The sequence below is a fragment of the Panthera tigris genome, chromosome D4, assembly GCF_018350195.1.
Source record: "Panthera tigris isolate Pti1 chromosome D4, P.tigris_Pti1_mat1.1, whole genome shotgun sequence".
In the NCBI taxonomy this organism is placed as follows: domain Eukaryota; kingdom Metazoa; phylum Chordata; class Mammalia; order Carnivora; family Felidae; genus Panthera; species Panthera tigris.
Genome location: NC_056672.1, coordinates 72,072,486 through 72,092,958, shown reverse-complemented (window position 1 = coordinate 72,092,958; position 20,473 = coordinate 72,072,486). Strand labels below are relative to the sequence as shown.

The following is a 20,473-nucleotide window of genomic DNA, read 5'->3' as shown; positions in this document are numbered from 1 at the left end:
GAAGTTGGATGCTTAACCAATTGAGCTACTCAGGTGCCCCTAAAATTATATTTTAAACTACTTCTACAAAGCAACTAAACTTGCTCAGTAATGTAGTGTACTTTTTGTTTGTTTTCACTTTTCTAGAACAAAGACAGGAAAAGCAGTAATTTTCAATCTTTGAAGTTTTGCTTACTAGCCTAACATGATCTGCTTGATGAAAATAATCAAATCCTTGGTACATTAGCCTTAAATCCAACTGAGGCTACCCTCAACTACATCCTTCCAATTCTCCCTCCCCAACACACACACACACACACACACACACACACACACACACACACACACACACACACTTTTCGTTAAGTTAATGTATTTGCCGGCCAGCAAAGGCAGCACTGTAGTAGAGAACATGGTACGCAAGTCAGACAGACCTGGGTTCATACCCTCTTTCTGCCTCTTCATTGTGTGATCTTAGGCAAAATATATTCTAACTCTCAGTTCATTTGTAAATGCTGGTAACACCTACTACCATCGAAGACTGACCAAAGGATTAAAATGAGATGATAAATATGAGGTACTTAAAACAGTACACAGGGGCGCGTGGGTGGTTCAATCGGTTGAGCATCCAACTTCAGCTCAGGTCATGATCTCACAGTTCGTAAGTTCGAGCCCCCCCTGTCAGGCTCTGTGCTGACAGCTCAGAGCCTGGAGTTGCTTCGGATTCTGTGTCTGCCTCTCTCTCTGCCCTTCCCCCACTCACGCTCTCTCTCTCTCAAAAATAAATATTAAAAAACTTAAAAAAAAAAACAGTGCATAACTAACCATGAAATAAACAACTATTATTACTATTACATATGCTAACTTATTTCATCCTAGTAGGTGTGGTATTCCTGCTACCCTGGAAGTGTAGTTTAATAACAAAACTCCCAATACATTCCCAAATTTAATTTGCACCAATATGCAATGCAATATACTTCTGGGAGCAATATTTAGTTTTTATACATTTTTAAAAAAATGTTCAAAAAGATCCAATATTTTAAATTTATTAAGCTATAACATACTATATGTAGATTAATAGTTGTATAGCTTTTAGTTTTGCATCACATTCAATAATTTCTAGGATTTTGAATTAGTTCATTCTTCTCGTTAGTTTTATGAACATGTACAACATTCTCATTACCTGTTTTCAAGCCTACATCTTTTCAAGCCTAGAAACCAAATACAATCCATATCACCAAAGGGTTTTTTAATACACATTGTTTTCCCTTTCCAAAGGTGCTTTACTTTTGTGGGGGTGAGCTGGGGAGGGGCAAACAATATTACAGCTAATACTCATTAAAATAGTGAAGATGCACCTCAAAAATCTCAAGAGGAAAAAAACTCCAATCTATTCTAGGCAATAAGACCATGACCACATTGTACACTCAAAAAGTAAAGAACTCATTTCATTTACATTATACACAAGAGCTTCTCCTTTGATCTATTAGACAAAACCTTTCCACCTGCACTTTGCCTACCTGGCCCTCAGCATTACTGACCCTAAATCAGCTGCAGTTTTAACAGTAATAAGCCCTATCTTACATATTAAAAACTATTAGTGCCATGCTTAGGTACTAATATTTCAGCTTAATAAAATAGTTAAGCTTACTGAAAACTTACTGTGTGCTAGGCACTGCACTTACTACTCTTACACGAATTATTTTACCTAATTAGGGTTATGAGCTCAAATGCCTATAAGGTATTTGAGTAAATGAATAAAGTAAGCTGGGTACAGGAAAAATCAACCGTTCAGAAATACTACAATTAAACTTTATTACTGAATTTCTATAAGCATTTAACATGATACCAACACATATAACACCTGAGGTTAAATATTTCATTGAAACTTATAAATTGAAAATATAAATTAAGGGTCTGCCTTCTATCTATCCCCTCTCTGCCTTCCAACCCTGTTTCTCTAAACCTTTACAACACAAGTCACAGGCCACAGAGTCCTGCATGCCAGGGATCAGGAAACACTTTTAGATCCTTGCTGAAACCTCCAAACAGGTGAGTTCTTTGGGCCTTGCCCCCACTCTCTCCCTCACAATGATTCTCAGGCTTGCCTGAGAAAACAATCTATACCTTCCCTCCATGAATAAATGGGTGTCACAAAATAAAAAATAAAATGGAAATATTTCATTATCAAATTTATCTTTTTCACCTTCCACAGAGGGCCAAAAACCTGACACCTCTTCTCTGGTCCAAAGGCCAATGTCAAGTCTTTCATTCAGCATTGCAATATGCCTTTAACTGGAAAAATATTTAGTTTTATTTTAAAAATAGCTGTTCCAGGGGCGTCTGTCTGGCTCAGTCAGTAGAGCATGTGACCCTTGAACTCAGGGTTGTGAGTTCAAGCCCCATGCTGGAAATGGAGCCTACTTAAAACAAAAATAAAAATTAAAAAATTAAATAAAAAAACAGCTGTTCCTAAATGGAGGAACTTTCAACAATGAATAGAATCTTTGTTTTAAAAAAGGGTTTATATTTTAGGGTATCTATTCCTGAGATATATGTAGATATGCTATTTCAATGTACTCATATTTAGTTTTGAGTACCTTAGTGCCATATGGCTTACACGTTCCATTTGTAGTTCTTCAACTACACAAGTAGTATTCATTGAAAAAGGTAGCTGAACAAGGTTAGTTCACTATCTTATAGTTTGAAAACAGTGGTTTTTTTGTTTTCTTTTGAACTGAACCTTCAAATCTATAATTGCAAGAATGTAGTTTAGGCCATCATTTTCATGTTTAGAAAATGACCATGGTATAGGAAAGGGGCCAGATTGCTCTTGCCAAATGAGTTTTCCAAAGACGTAATTTCACAAGGAATGATCAATGACAATCAAACATTTGTGTTTACATAAGTCATAATATCAACTGAAAAAACTGTCTTTGATCCAATCTTTCTATAGGAATTGAGTTGGGATTTTATCATGGGTGGTAAAAAGTTGATTTCTGGGATGCCTGGGTGGCTCAGTCGGTTAAGCATCCAACTTTGGCTCAGGACATGATCTCGCAGTTCGTGAGTTCAAGCCCTGCATCAGCCTCTGTGCTGACAGCTCGGAGCCTGGAGCCTGCTTCTGATTCTGTGTCTCCCTCGCTTTCTGCCCCTCCCCCACTCATGCTCTGTCTCTCTCTTTCTTTGTGTGTGTGTCTCTCTCAAAAATAAACATTAAAAAAATGTTTAAATAAAAAAAGAGTTGATTTCTTTCAAATTAAAGCCAAAATGTCTTCAACAATACACCATTGCCACATAATCTCATCACAGAGCAGACAATCATGTTTGTAGCTCACATGAGTAAAGCATCTAACTAACTGTGTGGTTGAAACCGTGGAAGTGTATGTGGTTCTTAAAACTCATAACATAGTCCATTGTTAACTTTTTAGCAAAAGCAATTCCTAATGAATAACACAATGAACAAAATTATCTTCTGCATCTCTGTGAAACATTTCTACATTAGTTTAGTAAGTCTAAAATTAACACTGACCATTTGGGCTTAAAGTTAACAATGACCATCACAATAGCATTATCTATAGTTATGGTTACTAAAATTTTGACAAATCTATATTAAACTTCCTAAGACGTTTCTCAACACTTAACAAGTCATTTCCATGCTCATGTCATGGATACTAGTCTAAAAAAATCTTAATCACCTCAAAATTCTCTTGATCCCTTAAATAAATAAAATTTGGTGAGTGGAGTATTTATATCTGTGGCTTCATCATCTACAATTGAAACTGCCACAAATGATTTAACTTTTCACAAATCGTTTCCTTCTAAGCCTTAATTCAACATGCTGAGCAACAGTATTCCTGGTTAGATTATACTTTCTAAATGCTTTTTAAATGAATGTTTATATTTAATCAAAATTCTTTCACAAAGTTACCATCTGTAAAAGATTTTGATGCCCAGATAATTTCTTCATGTAACATATGACTACATCACAGAGCTGCAATGCTTATTTTAGCTGAAAATAAACACAAATCCTATTGAAATGTTAGTCCTTTTTCTAGTTCATTAAGTTTTTCACCACAATCTCTTCTATATCTTTGCCATAGTTCTTACTAGGATTTGATTCACTACACTTTCCATTCAAGAGAGATAATATCTTGCATATTGAATTTACAGAAATATGCGCCGCATCCACAAAGTAGTAAACTCTAATGCATTTTTTTTAACATATGGTCCTCCTGGCATATGTCTCATTTTCCCACTTTAGACAGACACATGGGTATGAGAAATATTTTATTTCCCTCTTTAAGAAAAACAGCAAGGCAAGTACAACAATAAAAATGGCAACCTTTAAGCCTGTCCTCAGCATCCAAAAGACAGCAGACTCATGCCATCTACTGAGGCAGCTAATACTCTCACTCAGCTACAGCAGCTCAAGGTTGCCACATGAGTATGCTGTGGCCACATTGTCTAATGTTTCAATAAAAAGCCAGAAATCCGGATCTTTGTGTAAATCTAATCTTTTTCATATAGGCAACTAATAAAATTCTGAACTAGCAAAGTAGCTAATAAAAACAAACTTTTTAAAATGGTCAAGGCCTAGTTTTGCATACCCAACAAAACACATCTGAGAGAAAAGTTCAAGACTATTAACAAACTTTACGTTTAACCCTCACAACGAATCCTGTGATTTTATCATCCCCGTCTTAAAAAAGAGGAAACAGAATCTGCAAGAAGTTGCTTGCACAAAGTTATGAGATAGCACATCAGAAAGGGTGGGAAGTAGGACTTGAATCCTACTCAAAGGAGTCTAACGCCAAAGCCCAAGGTCCTAACAAACTATTTTGTGTGTACATGTAAGGCAGATACATATGAGACACCTAGAAGGCAGACCAAAAAGTTCTATATTGATCTATCCTTGTGTCCACATGAAAAAAAAATGGTAGAACCTGAGGGTAAATAAACAGAAAAAAAAGGAACAAACAAGAGTGGGCTGTCTGACCCATCCAGAACAGATCACGACTACATTTGCTTTCATTCTGTATTTTGTATTGCCCCTGATAATCCCCAAGATAGCATTAGCCTTTGTTACATAAAATGGGATTCACAGACACCTGAAGCTAATAAATATAACACTCTATGTTAACTATACTGGAATTAAAATTAAAAATTTAATAAAAATGAAAAAAAATGTGATTCTTAACAGGCTTCCTCTTACTTATATAACTAAAACCTCGGGTTTTTCAGAGGAAGGAAAGGTGATTGCTAGCTTGAATAATCAGAAGACTTGGTATGCATGTATATATTTATTCATGCAAATGTTTGAAAATGCTTGGGCTATACTTTAGACTTTATTAGATTCACAGAGAAAAGGAGCTCTGAATAAAACTGTTTAAAATACCATCTACCAGCTTGGAGCACTTTTAGGCCTTTGTAACAAGTGACTAGGTTTTAAATTGTATTGCTGATCTGGTTCAAATCTGTTTATAACTAGTTCTCTAAGAAAACATTGCAATGTTCTCCCCAACAACTCTAACTTACGTCAGATAGGTGCCTCTGGTGTTGACATTCATCATCAAATCCACTCTCTTCATAGGCGTTTCCAATGTGTTGGTCAAGCTAATGGCACTGGCATTATTCACCAAAATATCAATTCCTGTTTTCAAATAATCAGCTTCCTATTAATGCAATTTAAACTTTGTAACAAAAAGAAATAACATTTACACTGTATAGTTGAACCCTAAGTTGGTTCACAAATACTTCTTTTAGATAATATGACTGACCAATATGCCAATGCAAGACTCAATAGCTGTGTTAAAACACCTAAGTATTTTCACCGGCACAATGGAGATAGCCAATCGCCAGAGCTTCGCGTGAAACTGTAAGGCTTAGTCCTCAGTGATTTGTAGCTTCCATTCTTATTTGTTCTCTTACCTCCTGGTCTTCCCTCCTTGTCTCCAAGAACCTTAGGTTAACTTCCTTAAAGTTCTCCCTTCTCTCTAGCATCTTTCCAAGGCCTGTCCTCCTTCCAAGCTCACTGACCTCCCTCCTAAGACCCTCACTTAAATAAAAGAGGTCCTTCCTGGTCTTGAGAACTGGGAAAAGAAAAAAGACCTAGAGTGAATTTTCAATTCTAGGTAAATCATCAAAGTATATCAAATTTGTTTTAGTAATTCATACACAAAATAAAATTAATTTAGAATAACAATTATTTATGTATATTCTGTCCAGTTCCTCTATATGTAACACATTTTGTTTACAGGTTTAATTACAAGTTTTAGTTAAATAATGTTAAATAAAAATGGTAAAATACAGAAGTATCTTAAACACTTCTCTGTTTCTACATGATTCATAGTTCTTTTTAAAGGGCACTTAATATTCCATCAAATAGAATATCATAACTTCTACTGCTGGGGTTATACTGTTGCAATAAACATTATTTGTTATCCTCTTAACTTTCCTATGCTCCTCTCTCACAGTATGTGGATAATGGCTTAAATAAGTCTATTATACTCACTAAAACATTTTTGTCATAAGCACCCTTTCTTCATATATACTAACACTATAACATTTTGATCACATCCTCATTCCCCAATTTCTACATCTTTTTGTATACAGTTTGTGTTGCTAATGTTTTCTTAAAATGTGTCCTTAGAATAACTTTAGACTCAACTACATTACATTTTATACCTTCATTATAACAAAACTCAAACTCAAGTAAATCACCTGGATATCTGAGACAAGTACCAGGCCCTGTGACTACCAACTTTCTAGAAGGAACATAATGATGGCTGCCTTCACAAGGAGTAAAGACCTGTGAAAAAAAGTTTTTCTTTTTTTTTATTAACGTTTTATTTATTTTTTTTTTTTGAGAGAGAGAGAAAGAGAGAGAGAGAGACAGCACCAGCAGGTGAGGGGCAGTGAGAGAGGGAGACACAGAATCTGAAGTAGGCTCCAGGCTCTGAGCTGTCAGCACAGAGTCCAAATGGGCCTCGAACCCATGAACCAGGAGATCATGACCTGAACTGAAGTAGAACGCTTAACTGAGGCACCCAGGCACCCTTAATTTTTTTTTTAATGTTTATTTTTGAGAGAGAGAGACAGAGCACGAACAGGGAAGGGGCAGAGAGAAAGGGAGACACAGAATCCGAAGCAGGCTCCAGGCTCTGAGCTGTCAGGGCAGAGCCTGACACGGGGCTCGAACTCATGGACCATGAGATCATGACCCGAGCCGACAGAAACTTACCCAACTGAGCCACCCAGGCATTCCCCTATGAAAAGAATTTTTAAATATAGGACATGCTTCTCATTCCACAAAGCTATGAGCTACTCAACCACATCAAAGATAATCATGGAGTGGCTATTCTATATAAGGCTAGGGCCTAAGAGGCAAGAAAGATGATACTCACTAAAGAAGCAGCCAGGTGGGAGCAAAGCAAAATGAGTGTACATCTGAGTGAAACACTGGACTGAGGAGTATATACACCACTTGCATAGAATTACCCTCTTCAGAGAGATGAAGGTAGCAGGGGTTAACCAGTCAATAGATTCCTTAAGCAAATCCAGACTTTATTGACTTCATCTCTCCCACTATGTGACAACAAATGACAAGTATGTTAGCAGAACAAACATCTGGGCCCACAGGCAAAGAAAGGAAATGAGAAACGAAAATATACTGGTGTGGTAAGCTGTATTTGACTTGCGAATGCTAAAGAAAAAAAAAAAATGGCTCCAATCAAGATGTAGGTTAAAATTTCTAAATTCCAAAGGCCCAAATTAAAATGGATTAGGGAACAGTGAAAAATAATACACAAACAGCATATATACGCCAGCTACAGAAGAAAAAAAGTAGCAGGAAAGAATGTTTCTGTGGTTTATGAAATAGCATAATTTACTCAAGGCTTGGACAACTCAAGGTGAGGGAAAGCAAGGTGTTAAGGAGCACCCTGTGGTAGAGAACCCTGAGGGCACAGGTTTGAAAGCATTATCAACTGCTCAGAACTTTGTTAAAGACAACTCTCCAGCACAGAGAAATATCAGGAAAAGGTAAAGTCTTCCCAACAGGCAGAATCACAGGCCTACAGAATTCCAAAACAGAAGGCCACAATAGTAGCAACCACAGTATGCAACTAAAACCAAACAAATAAAAACTAAAGGTGTGGGATCTTTGTGGAAAAAAAAAAAACAAAAACAAAAAACAAAACAAACACGGGGCGGGGGGGAAAGGAGCATCTTAGAGGTCATCTCTTATAAATGTGGCATCCACCATAATTATGAGAGAGCAGCTGAGTGGTTGAACAGAGCTCCCTCTTTTTTTTTTTTTTTTTTTTTTTTTTGAAAGAGAGAGAGAAGGAGAGAGAGAATCCCATGAGGGGTAGAGAGCAAGAGAGAAGTGGGGCTCATGTTCACCTGAGACGGGGCTGGAGCTCACCCGAGATTATGACCTGAGCCGAAGTCAGATCGGTTGGCTTAACCAACTGAGCCAACCAGGTGGCCCAACCGGGTTCCCTCTTAATTGTGCATTGTTATGGCAGGAAAGCAGAAGCTGATAGTTAAAAGGAAAGCAAAAAAATTTAAATACATCAAAGTGGATACTAAGGAGGAAGGAAGGAAAACTTAAGACTTCAAAACAGAGATAACTCCACTGCCAATCTATAAATTTATCAAAAAGATAAAAGTGTTTCAGACACCTCTCTCAATAAAAAGTAGCAAAATATACTGAGAGATTTTTTTCTTCCTCAAAGGTATGGAAAACACATCCGCTTAAGTGAAAATTTCTACCAACAGAGTTTAAGTTCAGAGACACAAATGCCAGATCAATAGTATGGATCAACTGGCATCTGAAAACACAGAAGCCAAGATTTCCTTTTGCTCCTTTCATTTCCTCTGTCCTGGAAAAGGAGATCATATGATTGGCAGAACTGGATTAATCCAACATTGAATATGCTGAAGGAACGATCCCATAACCAATGGAAGACAATCTATAATGGCTAAATAAGAAATCCAGACCATCCATGTTTCTGAGTGAAAATTCTTTGGCTGGGACAAAACAGAGTATGAAAATTGAAGAGATTTCAATGCGGGTCCTTAAATTCTCTGTGGCAAGAAGAAATTAATTTGTGAGAATTCAATTTCTCTGTAGGAGCCCAATACTGCCCAGTGGAGGTGCGTCCCATTTTTGACAGGCATAAATTAATGTGCTATGCTGTCATGTACTATAGAATGTGTAAGTCTTTCTGGTGAATCAGGATAGATCGCACAGCTAGAATTCAAGATGGAAGTCAAACAGGGGGTGAATTCTGGGCCTATACAGTATGGCTTTTAAGTAGCTTTAACTAACGTCCTATCTTGACCTAATGTCTCTACATTTCTTGGGACCATACTGACAAGAGCTGAATTGCTGACATTTTCCAGGAGAAAGACAGAAATAAAGACAGGAAGGGCTTAGACAAAGGTGGTGGTGGCTCTCTCTGATATTCTGATGATCTCATTCTCCAGGAAGGATAAACTCACCCTCAGTTGACAGACACAACAGAAAAAACTAACACTGAACTAAATATAGGAGGGGCACCTAGGTGGCCAGTTAAGCGTCTGGCTCTTGATCTCAGCTCCGGTCATGATCTCGTGATTTGTGAAATCCAGCCTTACGTATGTTGGGCCTTGTGCTAACAAGCATGGAGCCTGCTTGGGATTCTCTCTCCCTCTCTTTGCTTCTCTTCCACTCAAGCACGTGTGTACTCTATATACATACATACATTAAAAAAAAAAAAAAAGAACATAGGGAAAGGAAAAGCTCCTGTCTACCCCCTTTCTCTTTCTACTATCTACTTTCTCCCTTAATTCTTCCCTAAAAAGGAATGTTTAAGCTAATCAGGCCAAATCTTAATTAGCACTAATTGGCTACTTTTACTACCAGGTGAAGTTATTTTAGATAAAAGGTCCTGCACATGAACGTGGCTTCCTCTCCTTTCTCTTCCACATGTGTCCCTATCAGTAAGAAATAAATAAATAAAACCAATAATTTTGCATTCTCTTTCTTCTTCTCACATAGGCATTGACATTACTTTGCCAGGTAGGGGTTAAGACTTTGGATTTAAAGATAGAGGCCCCACTTGAGCCAAAGCTGTGTTCCGATCCTTTATAACACAGTGCTCTGCACCGAAGGTTATAAGCACAAGCCATGCTAACAATAAAATATTATCTTGTTTCAATTACCTTGTTGTCAATTATCTTTCACGTATACATACAGTCTCTGGAATACTATGGGGGATGGGGAAGAGTGATAATGGTTTGGGCAGGATTTGGACATGGCCAGGTGCCTTGCTATAATACCTTCAAAGCCTTAGCTCAATCCCCAACACCTGCCTTCTAGGAGCTTGTAAACTAACTGAGGAGGAAAAAACCCACTAAGATCTAAAGCAGTACAAGAGAAGGATCAAAGGAATGATTTAGGAATTCAGAGAAAGAAAAATACACTTCTGATAAGTCGGCAAGGTCAGGAAGAAGGTAAGATTTAACCACACAAAGGTGGGATTTCAAAAGATAGAGAAGGGAGCATTTCAGGCAGGATTGGAGATGGAGAGGTGGGCACTAGAGAAGCCTCAGGAAGAGGAAGAGAAAAAGAGACAACATCTTAAGGCAAGGATATGGAAGTAAACTATCTGGGCAGGAGTAAAGCATTTACACAGGGGTATAAAAAAAAAAAAAAGGAACCAAAAAAAGTCTGTTGAGATCAGAATGCGAAATACCTTGAATGTCAGTAAGTTATCTACACTTTATCCAATAAATACCAAAGAGTCATCAAATGATGGGCTACATTAATTGAGGAGAAGCAAGAAGATGGGATCTGGGAAGCTCATTGATTAGACATATGTATTGTCAAGGGCCTAACTTTATATTGAATGGTAGATTTGTTATATTATTCAAAATAATTTTTAGCAATAAAAAAAGTCATCAGATGGTTTTAAGCTGCATTTCTACATAACCAAATACTCCTACCTGGTGATCCTTCAATGACTTAGAAAATTTAAAAAAAAATTTTTTAATTTAAATTATAGTTACAGTATTCAATAATTATTTCAGAATTAAGGCACTACCTCCAAATTGCTCCACTGCTTTCTCCACAGCATTATTGATTTGCTGTTCATCTCTCACATCAACAGCACATGGCAAGGCCTTTCCTCCAGCTGCTTCGACTACAAAGAATAAACAAACAAAAACAAAGCATTGAGGCATTCAAATACTAAACTTTCCATTCTGATATGAATCAAAAGAAATAAGTATCCTATTTTCAGAAAATCAATATAAATAAATATGTCTTAGAACTACTAGTGATTCTACCCTACAGTCGGACAGACTGACTAACCCATATCCAGCCTCAGATTAGAAAAGCCAACTCTATTAAAAAACAAAAAAAAGGGGGCACCTGTATGGCTCAGTCGGTTAAACATCTGCCCCTTGATTTCGGCTCAGGTCATGAACTCACGGTTCCTGATTTAGAGCTCCTCTGAACTGACAGTGAGGAGCCTGCTTGGGTTTCTCTCTCTCTTTCTCTGTCTCCTCCCCCTGCTCTCTCTCTCTCTCGTTCTCTCTTAAAAAAAAGGGGGGGGCAAGTAAAAAATATCCTATTAAAAAGAAAAAAAGGGAAGGTAATTTTAAAAACCTTTATTATGAAAAATTTCACAAAAAATATACAACACATAGTATAATAAACTACCATGAATCTATCACTTATTAATGATTATTAATGCTTTGCCAGGTGTTTGAGTTGTTTAATTTTTCTACCCCCGATCCTGTTTTGTTTTTGGCTGGTATGTATTTTAAAACAAATCTCAGGCATCATTTCACTCATATGTGTTCCCCTAACATAACCACAATGCTATAAACATGACTAACAAAACTAGCAATATTAACCAAAGTTGAATTTTAAGCCCTCCCTCCCGGTACTGTGTCTAGCACAATGCCTTGAATATAAGCACTTGATAACTGTGAACTGAAAGTATTAAGATAATGACTTTCAAATGGCACAGAGAATAAATAACATGGAGAGCTTTCTCGAAGTGCTCACATCATCCACCTCTCCATTTCCACTCCCCCATTTTCTGCGTAGATCCAAGAACAACTGCCCTCAAGAGACATGATTTTTAATGGGAGTCTCTCACATCGCTCAAAAGTGATGGGAAAAAAAGTTTCTGAATCACTGCCCTCAGCTGACAAGATACTTCTTTAACCAGATAAAATGATTTTTAGGGTACCTTTCCAATAGCTACAACTAAACTCTCCAGTAAATTCTCTATGTATTGAAACCATGGTTAGGACATTTCATGAAATGGCACTGTCACATTCACTCACTTTCTTCAGCAGCAGTATAGATTGTGCCTGGGAGTTTGGGGTGTGCTTGGGTGGTCTTCGCAGCAATGACAATGTTTGCTCCATCCTTTGCTGCTTTCAACGCAATAGCTTTGCCAATGCCACGGCTGGCACCTGTGATAAAAACTGTACATCCTGCTAGCTTCCTACAACAGAACAAATATGACCTTATAAGAAGCTCAATGTTTTAATTACTTATTAGTAACAGGAACTTCTGCATATTTCACAATACGTATGTTTCCCCTTCTGAAACTTGCTCTGAACCTTCCTCCTTCCCTCCCTGATAGCTAATAATTCTGTGATATTGCCACTGCTGTAATATTATAATGGCTGTTGGCCAGTCTTGATATGATTTGGCAATCAAAATCTGCTCAGATACAAGTAAATCTTAAGAAATAAGGAATTATTAACCTATATAGACATGTATTTTTTTCCCCACAGAAAAAGTGTTAACAAAGCTTATTTTTGAGTGGTGGTATTATGAACAAATTTTATCAAATTTTTGTATTTTTCAGGATTTTTCAAATTTTCTACAATGAATACAAACCCACTTAAAAGAAACTATCTGGGGGTGTCTGGGTTAAGCATCCAACTCTTAATTTTGGCTCAGGTCATGATCTCAGGGTTTGTGACTTCAAGCCCCGCATCAGGATCTGCACTGACAGCATTCTCTCTCTCTCTCTCTCTCTCTCTCTCTCTCTCTCTCTCTCTGCCCCTCTCCTACTCATGCTCTCTCAAAATAAATAAATAAACATTAAAAAAAAAAAAAGAAATTACCTGAAAGCAAATAATTGTATAATGGATGCTCATCATTGCTCCTAATAGCCAGAGTGGAAACAATGTAAATATCCAACTGATGAATGGATAAACTGCAGCATATCCATACAGTGGAATAAATTCAACAGTAAAAAGGAAGTAAGTACTGATCTGTGCTAAATGGGTGAACCTTGAGAATATTATGCAAGTGAAAGAAGCTAGTCACAAAGGACCACACATTGTATGATTCCATTTATATGAAATGTCCAGAACAGGCAAATCTATTGAGACATGAGGACAGTGGTTGCCTAGGGCTGGGGGCAGGAGTAGTTGGGAGTTGAGAGCTGAGGGGTGTGGGGTCTCTTCTGAGGATGATAAAAAGGTTTTAAAAATTGTGGTGTTGGTTGCACAAGTCTGTTAATTTACTAAAAAACAATGAATAGTATACTTTAAAAGGATGAATTGTGTGGTATGTGAATCACATCTCAATAAAGTTGTTAAACAAACAAACCTAAAAGACTGGCAAAGAGCTCAGAGTACTGATGGAAATTCTCTGATCTGACCCAACTGTACTGAGGAAAGTTCTCTGTGCCCATTCATCTTTACATTCATCTACCATAACTTTTTTTTGTTAAGTTTATTTATTTTGAGAGAGAGCGCAGATGCATGTGAACACGAGTGGGGGAGGGGCAGAGAGAGAGAGAGAGAGGGAGTGAGAGAATCCCAAGCAGGCTCCGTGCTGTCAGTGCAGAGCTCGATCTCATGAACTGTGAGATCATGATCTGAGCCGAAATCAAGAGTCGGGACACTTAACCGATTGAGCCACCCAGGCACCCCCATCTGTCTTAACTTTAAACTTTCTATTTACTTAGGTGTTAGGCAGGAAGAAAACATCTAAAATAAAATCAGGTAGGGCGTGTCTAGGTAGCTCAGTCTGTTGAGTGTCTCTCTTTTTTTTTTTAATCTTTTAATGTTTATTATTTTTGAGAGACAGAGAACAAGTAAGGGAGGGGCAGAGAGAGAGGGAGACACAGAATTTGTAGCAGGCTCCAGGCTCTGAGCTGTCAGCACAGAGCCCAACGCGGGCCTCCAACTCATGAACTGTGAGATCGCGACCCAAGCTGAAGTCAGACGCCTAACCGACTGAGCCACCCAGGCGACACGAGTGTCTGACTCTTGATTTCAGCTCAAGTCATGATCCACAGGTCGTGGGATCAAGCCCCACATTCGGCTCCATGCTGAGCGTGCAGCTTGCCTAAAATTCTCTCTCTTGCCCTCTGCCCCTCTCCCCCACTCATGCTCTCTCTCTTTCTCTCTGAAAAAAATTTTAATAAAATAAAATAAATAAAAGGAAATAAAGTCAGGGAATAGGGAGGAAAACCACTCCCCTGTTTATTTTCTAAATGCATATAAAAAGCTTGCCTAAGGAGAAGGATGAAGAGAATACAGTGGAAGTGACAATGACAAAGAGAAAAGGGGACAGTACCCAAAGATTAGCAGGTTTGTTAACAACGTTAACATGTTTTGAACATGGGAAGGGTTTTAATATCATGAATAACCAGTTTGGTAAGAAAGAAGCGGGGTGGAGAAGAGGGGAAGAGACAGAGGTGGTGACTATTTTTAGTGAAATACAGCAAACATACAAAAAGCACATAAACTAATGTATATAAAAAACAAAATAATATGAATTGCAAGAAAGAGAAATAGAATATTACCAATACTCCAGAAGCCACTGGTCTACTCCTCTAATTCTATCCTCCTCCTTTCTTTCCTACCCCACAAAGTAACAACTACTTTACATAGGATTACTTATTCCTGTTTTTTATCATTTCTAATACCAACATAAATGTGTCTAAGCCATGAGCCAAATCCAACCCTCCACCTGTTTGTGCATAGTCCTAAAGCTAAAAACAGTTTTTACAGACGAACGTTCTACCATCAATTTGATGATAGCGAACACTAACTTTAAACCTCAATGAAGCCAAACATTACCTCCCTGCTGTGGATTGAATTGTATCTACCTAAGTGAATGCTAAAGTCCTAACCTCTAGTACCCCAGAATGGGAACTTATTTGGAAACAGGATTGTTGCAGATGTAATTAGTTAAGATGAGGTCATATTGGGGGCATCTAGGTGGCTCAGTCGGTTGAGCATCTCAGCTCAGGTCATGATCTCATGGTTCGTGGGTTTGAGCCCTGCATCAGGATCTCTGCTGTCAGTAGAGCCCACTTTGGATCCTCTGTCCCCCTCTCTCTCTCTCTCTCTCTCTCTCTCTCTGCCCTTTCCCCACTGGTTCTATCTCAAAATAAGTAAACTTAAAAAAAAAAAAAACAAAAAAAGATGAGGTCATATTGGAGTAGGGTGGGCCCTTAATCAGGTCACAATCTTGCTGTTTGTGGGTTCCAGACTCAAATCAGGCTCCACAAGGACAGTGCAGGGCCTGCTTAGGATATTCTCTCTCTCTCTCTCTCTCTCTCAGCCCTTGCCCTGCTTGTGCTCTCTTTCTCTCAAAATAAATAAACTTAAAAAAAAAAAAAAAAAAAGAAGAAGAGGAATGTATTTTTTCCCTCCCTTTGAGTCTGGATTAGCTTTATGGCTTTTTCTGAGCAACAGAATATGACGGAAGTGATATTCTGAGATTCCCAACCCCACACTGTAAGATAGCTGGCAGCTTTCACTGTCTCTCTCTTGGTAGCCAGATGCCACGATGCAGAGGGACAGATTACCGAACGATGACAGGCCAAATCCTGGAGGGTGAGAGGCCATCTACGATGTTTCAGGCCCAGCCAAGGCCTCAGCTACATACAACCATATAAATGACCTCAACTTATACTATGCAGAACAGAAGAACCCAGTTAACCCAAGCACTGTGCATTAAACAAAACAAAACAAAACAAAACAAAACACTGTTGTTTTAAACCATTATGTTTTAGAGTCACTGGTTACATAGCAATGGGTAACTGAAATCCACATTGAAGTTCAGCTTTCCCAAATAATGCTAAACACCTTTCCAAAGAGGTTAATACTCCTACTAGCAGCAATATATGCAGCAATGTATGAAAGTTCCCATAAAAGTTCCCATATCTTCCAAGCCTTAATGTCAGACATTCAAAATTTCTGCCAACTTGGTAGACATGAAATGGTACCTCAGTGTTTTTATTTATTTACTTATTTATTTATTTAATTTACTTATTTATTTTTAGAGAAAGAGAAGATGTGAATGGGGAAGAAGGGCAGAGGGGGAGAGAGAGACTCTGAAGTGGGCTCCACTTAACTGAAGCATGGAGCCTGACACAGGGCTTGATTCCAGGACACTGGGAACATGATCTGAGCCAAAATCAAGAGTCAAATGCTCAACCAACTGAGCCATCCATGCACCCCTCTCTGTGGTGTTGTTGTTTTATTTTTTCTTTATTTTCGTTGTTGCTGTTGTTTTTAAATGTTTATTTATTTTTGAGAGAGAGCACACAAGCGGGGGAGGCGCACAGAGAGAGGGAGAGAGAGAATCCCAAGCAGGCTCCATGCCCAGTGCAGAGCTCTATGCAGGGCTTGCTCTCAGGACTGTGAGATCAAGGATCAAGCCGAAATCAAGACATTCAACTGACTGAGCCACCCAGGCACCCCCTCTCAGTGTTTTGTTTTGTTTTTAAATGTTTATTTATTTTGAGAGAGCAAAACAGAGGCAGGGAGGGACAGCATAAGCAGGGGAGGGGCAGAGAGAAAGAATCCCAGGTAGGCTTCCCACTATAGCATGGAGGCAGACTAAGGGCTTAATCTCACAAACTGTAAGATCATGACCTGAGGTGCAACCAAGAGTAAGATGCTTAACGGACTGAGCCACCCAGGTGCCCGGACAGCACTGTCTTAATTGCAATAGCTTTATCAGTCTTGATAACTGATAAGGCAAATATTTTCAGTTTGTTCTTCCTCAAGAGTTTCCTGGCTATCTTTGGATCTTTGCTTTCCTACATATTGTTTTAGAATCAGCTTATCTAACTGTGTAAGCAAATCAGTTGGGATTTTGATAAGAAATTTTATTGAACCTATAATTCAATTGGAAAGAACTATTGACCCTGAGTGCTCCAATCAATGAACATGATATTGTTCTCTACTTCACACAATGCTTATCTATACTTACTGGTAATATTAATTTTGATCATCCAATCATTGTGTTACTAGATATCTCCATTATTAATTACTATTCTTTCCCTTGCAACTAATCAATAATCCAGGCAAAAACACTTAAAGACCACTATAAAATTTTTATTATGAAATTTTCAAGCAAGTCTTAAATACTGTAAGATCTCATGTTTAACAATGCATCAATTATCAAAATTTTGAAAGTGATTATCAGGAAGCAAATCTCAGAGGTCATATAATTTCACCTATAAATGCTTTATAGTGTATCTCTTTTTACGTAATATCATTATGACTAAGAAAATTTGTATATTTATTTTTTTGAGAGATAGAGATAGTGCGCGCACACTCACATGCCAGAAAAAGGGGGAGAGGAAGAGAGAATCTTTTTTTTTAAATAATTTTTTAATTTCTATTTTTTTGAGAGAGACAGAGTGCGAGTGGGGGAGGGGCAGAAGAGAGGGAGACACAGAATCTGAAGCAGGCTCCAAGCTCTGAGCTGTCAGCACAGATCCAGACGTGGGGCTCGAACCCACAAACCGTGAGATCATGACCTGATCTGAAGTCAGATGTTTAACTGACTGAACCATCCAGGCGCCCCTTGGAAGATAATCTTAAGCAGGTTCTATGCCCAGCATGGAGCCCAATGCGGGGCTTGATCTCATGACTGTGAGATCATGACCTGAGCTGAAATCAAGAGTCAGACACTTAACTGAGCCACCCAGGTGCCCCCATTATCACGACTAAGAAAATTAACAGTAATTCCTCAACATCATCTACTACTTATCCATTTTCAAAGTCATAACTATCTCAAAAATGTCTTTTTATAGTTGGTTTGATCAAATCAGGATCCTCTAAGGACCTCACACTGCATTTAATTGCTATAAGTTTCTTTTAGTCTGTAACAGCTCTCCTTCCATTTTATTTATGACATCTATTTGCTCAAGAATATAGATTATTTGTCCTGTGGTATACAGCCCATATCTTAGATTTGGGACTTCTGAGTTTTACTGCTAATGTACTGTATTACTTGCAGTTTTTGCTTTATGTAGATATGTGATTTTTTTCACTGACTTGTATCCTGAAAATTTGTTAAACTCTTATTAAATCTAATAACTTAGTTATATATTATTTTGGTTTTCTATATAATATCAACTGCAAATAATGACAGCATTGTTTCTTTCTCTCCAATCCAGAGACGTTTATTTCTTTTTCATGCCTTATTATTACTTTTTTTAATGTTTACTCATTTTGGGGGCGCCTGAGTGGCTCAGTTGGTTAAGTGACCGACTTCAGCTCAAGTCATGATCTTGCAGTTTGTGAGTTCAAGGTCTGCGTCGGGCTCTATGCTGACAGCTCAGAGCCTGGAGCCTACTTCGGATTCTGTGTCTCTCCCTCTCTCTACCCCTCCCCTGCTCATGCTCTGTGTCTCTCTGTCTCTCAATAATAAATGTTAAAAAAAAATTTTTTTTAATAAAAATTTTTTTTTCAATATTTATTTATTTTTGAGACAGAGAGAGACAGAGCATGAACGGGGGAGGGTCAGAGACAGAGAGAGACACAGAATCCAAAACAGGCTCCAGGCTCTGAGCTGTCAGCACAGAGCACGATGCGGGGCTTGAACTCACAGACCGCGAGATCATGACCTGAGCCGAAGTCGGACGCCCAACCGACTGAGCCACCCAGGTGCCCCTAATAAAAATTTTTTAAAAATGCTTACTCATTTTTGAGGAGAGGGAGAGCACACACACAAGCAGAGGAAGGGGGAAGAGATAAAGGGAGACAGAGGATCCAAGCAGGCTCTGCACTGTCAGCCCAGAGCCCGATGCAGGGCTCGAACTCAGGAGAGTTCATAACCTGAGCCAAAGTCGGACACTTAACTGACTGAGCCATCCAGGCACCCCTCATGCCTTATTTATTCGAAGAACTGTTCCCAGATGGAAGGTCAGAAATGCAAGAAGACATTAAAACCAAAAAGATTAAAACAAACAAAACACACACACACAAAAAAAACCCACAAAAACACTGGTAAGTTAAGAACAGAAATCAATTAATGTATTTATAATAATTAGTAATAACATAAATAATAAATAATACTTGTATGGTTAAAGAATTAAAATGTATTGTTACAATAATGTAAGTTTAAAACAGAGTGATTAGAGTTTAAGTTTTGTAGATCCTTACAGTTTGAGGGAGTGGTAAAATTTTATTTACTTTAGAGATTTTAAGTTATTTACACGTTAAAATTTCTACATTAAGTGGCACCTGGGTGGCTCAGCTAGTTGAGCATCTGACTTTGGCTCAGGTCATCTCACCATTCATGAATTCAAACCCCCACATTGGCTCTCTGCTGTCAGCACAGAGCCTGCTTTGGATCCTCTGTCCCCTTCTTCCTCTGCTCCTCCCCTGCTCACATTCTCTCTTTCTCAAAAATAATAAATTTAAAAAAACATTAGGGGTGCCTGGGTGGCTCAGTCAGTTAAGCATCCAACTTCTGCTCAGGTCATAATCTCGCAGTTTGTGGGTTCGAGCCCCAGGTGGGGTTCTGTGCTGACAGTGCGGAGCCTGGAGCCTGCTTCAGATTCTGTGTCTCCCTCTCTGACCCTCCCCTACTCGTGCTCTCTTTCTCTCTCTCAAAAACAAATAAACATTAAAATTTTTTTAAAAAAACATTAAAAAATTTATACATTAAATGTGATAAATAGAAATCCCAGACCTTGGGGCACCTGGGTGGCTCAGTCAGTTAAGTATCCAACTCTTGATTTTAGCTCAGGTCATCATCTCACAGTTTCGTGGGATGTAGGCCCACGTCGGGCTCTGCACTGATCCTGTGGAGCTTGCTTGGGATTCTCTCTCTTTCTCTCTCTTTGCCCCTCCCCTGCTCACACTCTGTCTCTCTCAAAAGAAATAAACTTTAAAAAATTATAAAAAAGAAAAAAGAAATTCCAGACCTTGACAGTTTTGGGAGACAAGGATGGGATGCTGACACAGGTATGGCTTTCTACAAGAAAAAGGACAAGAGCGCCAGGAGCCAGCTTAGGGGATATGAAAAAAACCCCAGTAACACACTTTTGCCCGAGGCAAAGGGGGAGAGTAAGGATCTTCATCTGTTCTCTTAAGGAAGCAGACCAACTAGAGGAAGGTATATACTATAAGTTACAACAGTATTTGAATTATTGTACTAATATCTCTCTCCTCCAATAATAAATCTACTAAGTTCAAGTTCTCTTTATAT

General features: G+C 38.4%; 1 protein-coding gene across 2 annotated transcripts in view; it reads right to left on the bottom strand.

Moving 5' to 3' along the window:
* The window catches only part of HSDL2 (hydroxysteroid dehydrogenase like 2), a 68,047-nt gene that overhangs the window by 43,484 nt on the left and 4,090 nt on the right, over positions 1 to 20,473 (bottom strand). For both annotated transcript variants that reach the window (XM_042964500.1, XM_007094295.3), the window contains exons 2-4: positions 12,328 to 12,491; positions 11,073 to 11,171; positions 5,518 to 5,632 (exon numbers count right to left, since the gene is read on the bottom strand). In XM_042964500.1, coding sequence (XP_042820434.1) covers positions 5,518 to 5,632; positions 11,073 to 11,171; positions 12,328 to 12,491 — 378 coding nt within the window. The remainder of the gene's footprint in view (positions 1 to 5,517; positions 5,633 to 11,072; positions 11,172 to 12,327; positions 12,492 to 20,473) is intronic.